General features: G+C 49.3%; 1 protein-coding gene across 1 annotated transcript; it reads right to left on the minus strand.

Annotated features, from left to right (window-relative positions):
• Positions 1–6159: 6159 nt before the first annotated feature.
• Positions 6160–7868, minus strand: LOC123404511 (protein RGF1 INDUCIBLE TRANSCRIPTION FACTOR 1-like). The gene is made up of 4 exons (XM_045098441.1): positions 7629–7868; positions 7314–7517; positions 6961–7176; positions 6160–6860 (listed from the first exon to the last, which is right to left on the minus strand). The coding sequence occupies exons 1-4, from the start codon at positions 7677–7679 to the stop codon at positions 6582–6584; spliced, it is 750 nt and encodes a 249-aa protein (XP_044954376.1). The 5' UTR covers positions 7680–7868; the 3' UTR covers positions 6160–6581.
• Between the last annotated feature and the right edge of the window lie 418 nt (positions 7869–8286).

Raw genomic sequence — 8286 nt, forward strand, 5'->3', positions numbered from 1 at the left:
GTTCGTGGTAGTGTTGCATATTGGTCTACTACTCCTAAGAGGCACGAGAAATTTGAAAAAATGGCACGAACTCTAAACATTGAATACAAGAAAAGGTTGCTTCTTGATTGTAAAACGAGATGGAACTCAACCTACATAATGCTATCCATTGCATTAGAATATGTAGATATTTTTTAAAAACTAAAGGGTCGTGAGAAACTATATAGTTGTTGTCCAACCAAAGAGGATTGGAAGATTGCTAAGGAACTTTGTTGCAGGCTGAAAGTTTTCTATGATGTCACTCAGGTATTTTCAGGCACTAAATATGTCACTGCAAATCTGTTCTTTCCTAAAATATGTGGTATTCAGTTGGCAATACAGAAATGGTCTGCTAGTGACAATAAGGTTGTACAAAAGATGTCCGAGCAAATGAAACGCAAATTTGATAAATATTGGAAAGACGTACATGGTCTTATGTCTATTGCTACTGTTCTTGATCCAAGGTACAAGCTTCATATGTTGCAAGCTTTGTTTGGTTCTCTCTATGGAGTTGAATATGCAGATGTGAAAGTTGACGAAGTAATCAAGTTAATGGCTAATTTGTTGGAAGAATATCGAGAAGATGATGAGATTCTGGCTACTTCAGAGGCTGTGGGCACTGCTGTTGCACAAGTTATCGGAGCGGATGATGTAATTAATATTTTTTATCAATATATGTCCTCAAAATCTATGATTTCTGATTCTCAAGTGTGGACAGAATTGGACTTGTACTTGGAAGAGCAAACTATCAAGAGAGTACCACACAAAGATATGGACATCATAAGTTGGTGGAAGATTGCACGTGCAAAATATCCTACTTTGCAGAAGATTGCTCGGGATATATTGCCTATCCGAGTGACATCGGTGGCATCACAATCAACCTTTAGTACTAGTGGCAGGCTACTTAGTTCACATCGTAGCTGACTTGTGCCAAGTATGGCTGAAGCACTCATGTGTATGCAAGCTTGGTCTCGTGTCGATATGATAAGTAATTCATCCTCTCAGATTGCAACCATTCATCTAATTCATATTACACAACAGTTATTTTGTACTGAGTGTTCCTTCATCACTTAAATCTTGCATCAGGGATAGCAACTCCAGTCTCTTTGCTGCATTTCAAAGTGTTCTTGATGATGAAGAAGAAACTATGGTAAGATATTGAACTTGTTATAGTTGATTTTTGAGTTAAATACACTGTGAGTGCCTAAACTTTTCATATGCGGTCAGTTTAGTGCCTAACTTGCAAAATACATAGAAGTGGTGCCGTAACTTGTCCCGTGGTTCAAATACAGTGCCTCCAGACGTATTCCTCGGTATGCACCGCCCGCGTGGCATGCCAGCGTGTCACCGGCCCACATGTTAGTGGCTCGGGGCGTCGTTTTTCTGCTTAAAAACCAGGCTGTGCGCCTCACCCAGCCCCTCCGTCGCCCCTAGCCACTGACATATGGGCCGGTGACACACTGGCGTGCCACGCGGGCGGTGCATACCACGGAATACGTCTGGAGGCACTGTATTTGAATCACGGGACAAGTTGTGGCATCATTTTTGTGTATTTTGCAAGTTTAGGCACTAAACTGGCCGCACAGAACAAGTTTAGGCACTCACAGTGTATTTAACCTTGATTTTTACATGATATATTATTCGTTGTTTTATTGTTACTTCCATGATTTTAATTATTGTTGTTATGATCTGTTCACAAGAAGGATGAGTCCGAGTCTATCATAACTGAAACTTAGTCCATCATGCGATGAAGAATGAAGATGATGCCTAGAAGAATACCTTCCTTCATTTGTAGTGAGAACTGTGATGGTTGTAAGAAACTATGACTGTGGAATTATGTTGGGCTATTCCTATGCATTTTGTAATAAACGAAGATTGAAAAATTGTGCTTCTATTAATATGTCATTATGTGAGGAATTAAGGATGTAATTTCATACTTATGCTGAATTGCTGATTTCATGTTCTGCAATGCCATTTTTTGAGAATCTATGACTCTATGTGAATATTGTCCTATGTTATTTAATTTTTCAAGGTATTATGTACACGCCTTTTTATAGGACCCGATGGATATCCATAACCAATGGATATCCATCGGGTTTGGACATGGACACAGTTTTTCGCCCGTGGTTTTTTTCATGGATGGGCAAAGAACATACTCGTGGATGTGGATATGGATTTGATATTGTTCAACCTGGGCCGAACCCAATCCATTGCCATCCTTACACACAGATCTGAATGTTGCACACCCGTTGACTAAAACCTCTCTCGCAAGCAAAACATGATCAAACCGCAGAATTTATTGGGTGTTAATCACATGGTGACGTGAACTAGATTATTGACTCTAGTGCAAGTGGGAGACTCTTGGAAATATGCCCTAGAGGAAATAATAAATTAGTTATTATCATATTTTCTTGTTCATGATAATCGTTTATTATCCATGCTACAATTGTATTGACTAGAAACTCAAATACATGTGTGGCCTCTCCTGGACTATCTCGTTGATCAAAGATGGCTAAGGTTTCCTCGCCATAGACATGATTTTTCATTTGATAACGGTATCATGTCATTAGGAGAATGATACGATGGACAAGACCCAAACCTTAAGCATATCATTTGATCATATCCATTTTACTGTTATTGCTTTCTGCATGTCAATGTATCTGCTTCTATGACCATGAGATCATGCAACTCACTAACACCGGAGGAATGTCTTGTGTGTATCAAAAGTCGCAACGTGACTCGATGACTATAAAGATGCTCTACAGGTATCTCCGAGGGTGTCTGTGGAGTTGGCATGCATCAAGACTAGGACTTATCACTCCGTATGACACACAGGTATCTCGGGGCCCACTCGATAATACAACATGAGGACAAGCTTGCAAGCAATTTGACTAAGGAGTTAGTAACGGGATCTTGTATTAAAAAACGAGTAAAGAGACATGCCGGTAACGAGATTGAACTAGGTAAGTAGATACCGACGATCAAATCTCGGGCAAGTAACATACCGATGGACAAAGGGAACCGCATACGGGATTAGCCGAATCCTTGACATCGTTAGTTTGACCGATATAGATATTCATAGAATATGTGGGAACTAATATGGGCATCCAGGTACCGCTATTGGTTATTGACTGTAGAGGTGTCTCGGTCATGTCTGCGTAATTCTCGAACCCGTAGGGTCTGCACACTTAACATCCGGTGAAGATTTGTTATTGTTGATTTATGTGTTGGTGACCGAAAATTGTCCGGAGTCACGGATGAGTTCCCGGACATCACGAGGAGCTCTGGAATGGTCTAGAGATAAAGATGTATATATAGGAAAGTGATATCCGGGTTCCGGAACAGTTTCAGGTGTTTTCGATATTGTACCGGGAATGCCGAAAGGGTTTCGGAGGTCCACCAGGAGGGCCCCACCCACCCCGAGGGGCCACATGATCCTAAGAGGTGGCCCACCATCCCCTGGTGGGTTGGGAAGCGGACCCCTATAGGGCCCATGCACCCAAGGGTGGAGGAGGAGTCCTCCCTAGGGTGTCCACCTCCCTTGTTAGAGGTGGACTCTTCCCCTCTTTGGCCGGCTATCCCTCCTTGGAGGAGGGGCCAAGGTTGTACCCTACCTACCCCCTCCTCCTATATATAGAGAGGAAGAGAGAGGGCACCAACACCCCACGACATAGGTGCAGCCCTAGATCGATTTCTCCTCTCAAACGCGTCTGCGGCAGCGCTTGGCGAAGCCCTGCTGAGATTGCACCACCATCACCGTCACCACACCGTTGTGTTGCCCGAGAAATCATCTACCACTTCACCCATGCTCGCTGGATCGAGGTGCTAAAGACGTCATCGAGTTGTACGTGTGCTGAACGCGGAGGTGCCATCCGTTCGACACTTGATCGGGCCGTTCATGATTGGATTGCGAGACAGATCGTGATTGGATTGCGAAGACGTTCAACTACATCAACCACGTTTCCCAATGCTTTCTCTTAGTGATCTACAAGGATACGTACATGCACTCCCCTTCTCGTAGATGTTGATCTCCATACATTGATCTTGGTGAGAGTAGGAAATTTTTGTTTCCCATGCGACATTCCTCAACAATAGATAGGCGAGGGAAGCAAGCAAGCTCCTTCTTCCTCCTCCATCATACTGCTCAAGGAGCACCATTGTAGCCCTAATCTACTACATACTAGCTCCGATAGGACTAGGGGTGTTACCTCTCATAGAGGGCCCCGAACCTGGATACATCGTGTGTCATTAACGCTTGTTCCTAATCCCGTTTCCGGAGCCCGCCGGCACACATTGGCCACAACAACTCGAGTTAAGCCACCCCATGGCATTTTCGTGACAAAACGAAGACAATATGCGTGGGAGAAATTGGCCTGGGAACCCCACTTGCTCATTTTTCTCAGAGGTGGAACCTGCTAATCACTTGTTCTTCGATTGTCCCATTGCTCGAAAAGTGTGTATGTGTGTGGGGGGCATGGGGCTGACTGTGGCGTCACCTTGTTGTCCTTGGTCTCTATGGCAATGTTGGGCATGGTTGTACAAGTTATTTCCTAACGGCGAAAGATATTTCATGATGATTATCGTTGCCATTTGTAAGGGGGGTGGGTTGGTGTGCTCGTAACAAAGTCACTTTCGAGAAACATATTATTCACTCTCCTTTGGAGGCTGTCTTCCCTGTTTGTTCTTTTATGTTGTATTGGACAGAGCTGCTGAAGGGAGGTGACAAGCTGGAATTCCAAACAGGTGTGAAGCGGTTGGTCCAGGTTGCTGCAGGTGTGGCCGATAGGTCACACGCTCGTGGAAGGCTTCTCCTGAGCGATGGAACTAGGATTCCCTCCGGCTAAACTTTCACGGCTTATTTGAGTCTATGTTTTGCTGCTCCACTAGGGTTTGATGCCCAATCGTTCCGTGTAGCTCTGCTAGACTTTTGATGTTTGGTTTATATGTTGTCTTAGGGTTAGTATTCATATATTCGTTGTTGTGTTGTTGATAAGGTATCGTCAGGTTTTCATCCCATGACGTATGATCCGTTTCAGGATCTTTCAGAGTGGTTTTTCTGATGATGCTCCAACTCGCTCCCTCCTTTCGGTCCCCTTTGAACTTTGTTGAATGTCTTTAGATGTTACTATATGCTTAGTTTAGCGACTCTCTTAGATGACCCAAGAAACCAGTGTATTTTCGTTGGTTACAAAAATAATGGAAAAGGGATGTAAGCCCGGCTGGAAAAATGGCACGGTGGCGACTGATCGTCATATCAGCAAAGGGGAGCAAGTGACAAATGACCGCGTGTCCAGTGAAGAAAACTGGAACGGATCAATGGGCGCCATGAGGCCACCTTATGAAGCGGCCGGGTGGCAACTGGCAAGTGGCAACGTCAGTGCGTCATGGCATACGGGGACCGGAGAGGGGCCGGAGCCACTCTCCGGTCGATGGACGTGGCACGGCGTGCGCGCGCACGAAATGCTGTCGAGGAGACGGTGCGAATAAAACGGAGATGTCACCCAAGATGAAGACGCGGCCCTGGTGGAGGCGCAACCGTGCAAGTGCACTGGACTGTATAAGCTTGGACGATGCACTTGAGCTTGATCACCGGGCGTCCCACTCCCACTCGCCACGCCAGCAGGATAAATGCTCGACGTTGATCGGAGCCCCCGGCCTGTTCCGATTCCGAACGGGCGGCGACCGGCGGAAAGTAAATGCGGTCGACGGAGGATGGCAGGCAGGCGTCAACGTCAGGAACGGACAAATGGCGGGTCCATCAAGTTAGGCGGCGTCGCCGTCCACGCCGGGTGGAGGAAACCGAGCCGGCCATGCGTCCCATGACTCATCCCTTCCAGAAGCTACCGCGCGGCGCGCGCACGGGCTTTTCCACGCGCGCGAGCGGTCCAAACACGTGCCGACCTCCGCCCGTCAGCTAAATGCACGCCGCCGTCTCCTCAGGCGGAGGCTGAGACGTACGTCACCGGGTAACCGCATCGCCGGCCACGTCGAGCATCTCCTGCGCAGCCGGCAGCCGCAATAATGGCGGGCTCGCTCTGTTCTGTGCTGAGTGTCAGAGGACTGGCTCTGGGAGCGAGCGAGTGAAGGCCGCCACCCAGCCAGATCAATGCCTGGCTCTGCGGCATTGGGAACACCAAAACATGGCCATGCTGAGCAGCGTTCTTATTTTCATTACATGGCTCGTGCAGTACATGAACACCACACTGCCCTCCTGCTCCACATACTACTGGTACATTTATCTGTCATCTATGCACATTTACGATCTAGTGCGATAACCATATGGTCATAGTCGCATGGAGTACACTACAGTATACTGTATATTGCAAAACTTGGTCGTCGTCATGGAGTTGCAAGTTACTTTACAGTCTGACACTAGGGTTTTACCAGTGGTAACTAGCTAAAACTCGAAACTGGAAGTACCACGCTATAGTATTAGTGTGTGCCCCTCGACGGCGGCTCATCGCCGTTCAGGGCGCGCAGCTATTACCTTCTTGGCTATGTCACGTATACAGTAGGCTAGAGCGTTGATCAGGCCAGACATGCGCTTGGCTCTGTGTGCCGTCCTAGAGCTCCACGATGAGGCTGCCGAACGGCGACCGGTGCGGGATGCCCTTGCGGCGCTTGTTTCCGGCGCGGTAGCTGCTGGAGGTGGCCGGCGGGGTCGACGGCGAGAAGCTCTGCACCACGCTGCTCTTGTCGCTGCTGCCGCCGCTTGTGCTCGTGCACGAGTGCTCCGAGTCCGACCGCGCGTCCTTGAGCGCCGCTCTCTTCTTCTTCTTGCCGCCGCCGCCGACGCCGCCGTGTTTCTTCCTCGGCCGGTGGCCGCCGGACGTGCCTACAATCTGCGGAGCACAAGATGCAGTGCTGGTTACAATCTTGCAATGCAGCAGGCCATGGCCAAATTAAGCTTGGATTGTAAGGAGAAGCGCATATACTACATACTTTACATCCGAGGGAGCAGAAGCGGAACGAGTCGAGGAGGCTGCGCTCGCAGACGTCGCAGGTGTTGGTGACTCCCTTGCCCGGCCTCGGCTGCGGGCGCTCGTTGAGGAACACCACGCGCGCGCTGTTGATGATGTACGTCTGCACGCCGGTGATGTCCAGCACCCTCTGTATCTCCGACACCCGGATCACGTCGTGGTACGACGACCTCCGTATCTGCCCCGCACGCCGTTCGTCCATACGCATCGTCAGTCACCATGAAAACCGGCATGAATCGATCGAACGGGGGAGGAAAGAAGGCGGACACGGGACCCCGGCATTGGGGCGTCCGCGTGCATGAATGGTCCACTGACCTGGATGGCGTGGTGGTCGCGGTGGTGGGCGAGGCAGAGCGAGCAGAGCGCGCCGCCGATGCAGTCGAGGCAGTACATGTTGCACTCGCTCTTGTGCGCGTCGGCGTGCACCCGGCATTGCACGAAGAAGCTCGTCGCCAGCAGCGGCTTCAGCCACGGCGGCCACCGCTGGTTCCCCGCCTCCTCGTCGCACTCCGCTCCTCCCTGCACACCCAACATTTCAGCTTCAACCCGGCGCCGCCACTAGTCTAGGATGAACAAACGAGAACCAAGAACACATAGCAGGAGGGACACAAGCATCAAGAAATCAATTACCGTGGCGCCGCCGCTCTTGAGCGCGAGAGGGGATGCGTGGTCTATTGCCATCTTCGGCCGGCGAAAGGAGAGGAATGTGGATGCAAGATGGCAGGGGAGGGAAGAAATGCTGTGCAAGAAAGCAGTTCGCCGGCGCAGGAGCGCGAAGGCTTTGTAGACCGAGGAAAAGTAGTGCAGCACCTGTGGCTTGTGCCAAGTAAAAAAAGAATGGGAGGAGGAAGACTCGGCGCGTACTTGACAGTGAGCTCTAGGGCCCGTTCTTATCGACTCGTCGCGGGCCCGGGCCGTTTCGCGAGTCGCGACCGGTCGAATCGCAAATCCTACACAAACAAGCTCTGAAGTCCCATCAAAGAGGCGCGTTTTCTCTGTGAGCCCGTCGCCGTCGCGGTTCCGGTTCGGGTTGCATCCCCGTGATCCGGTGGGAAATTGTGATCACTCCTCTCCTAAACAGAGCGTATTTCTTTTGCCAGTGCTACGCAGAGGCACACACCCGCTTTTAGTTGTATTTTCGCTCCGCGTGGATGCTTCTCTGGGATATTCCATTGCATTCGCCGGACACTTGTCTTTCTCAGCTCCAAAATAGGCGGTGCAAGCAGAGCGAAAGCCCACGTTTTCTCAGCTCCCAAAAGTGAAGAAAGAAAAATGGCACAAAAGTTTA

Source organism: Hordeum vulgare, chromosome 6H (genome assembly GCF_904849725.1).
Source record: "Hordeum vulgare subsp. vulgare chromosome 6H, MorexV3_pseudomolecules_assembly, whole genome shotgun sequence".
NCBI lineage: Eukaryota > Viridiplantae > Streptophyta > Magnoliopsida > Poales > Poaceae > Hordeum > Hordeum vulgare.

Excerpts from the sequence above, each read along its gene's own strand:
- LOC123404511 (XM_045098441.1), bottom strand. The coding sequence starts at position 7,679 with ATGGCAATAGACCACGCATCCCCTCTCGCGCTCAAGAGCGGCGGCGCC. Across the intron at positions 7,518-7,628 it reads TCAAGAGCGGCGGCGCCACG|GGAGGAGCGGAGTGCGACGA; the intron begins GTAATTGATTTC and ends TTGGGTGTGCAG. Across the intron at positions 6,861-6,960 it reads TCTGCTCCCTCGGATGTAAA|ATTGTAGGCACGTCCGGCGG; the intron begins GTATGTAGTATA and ends TGTGCTCCGCAG.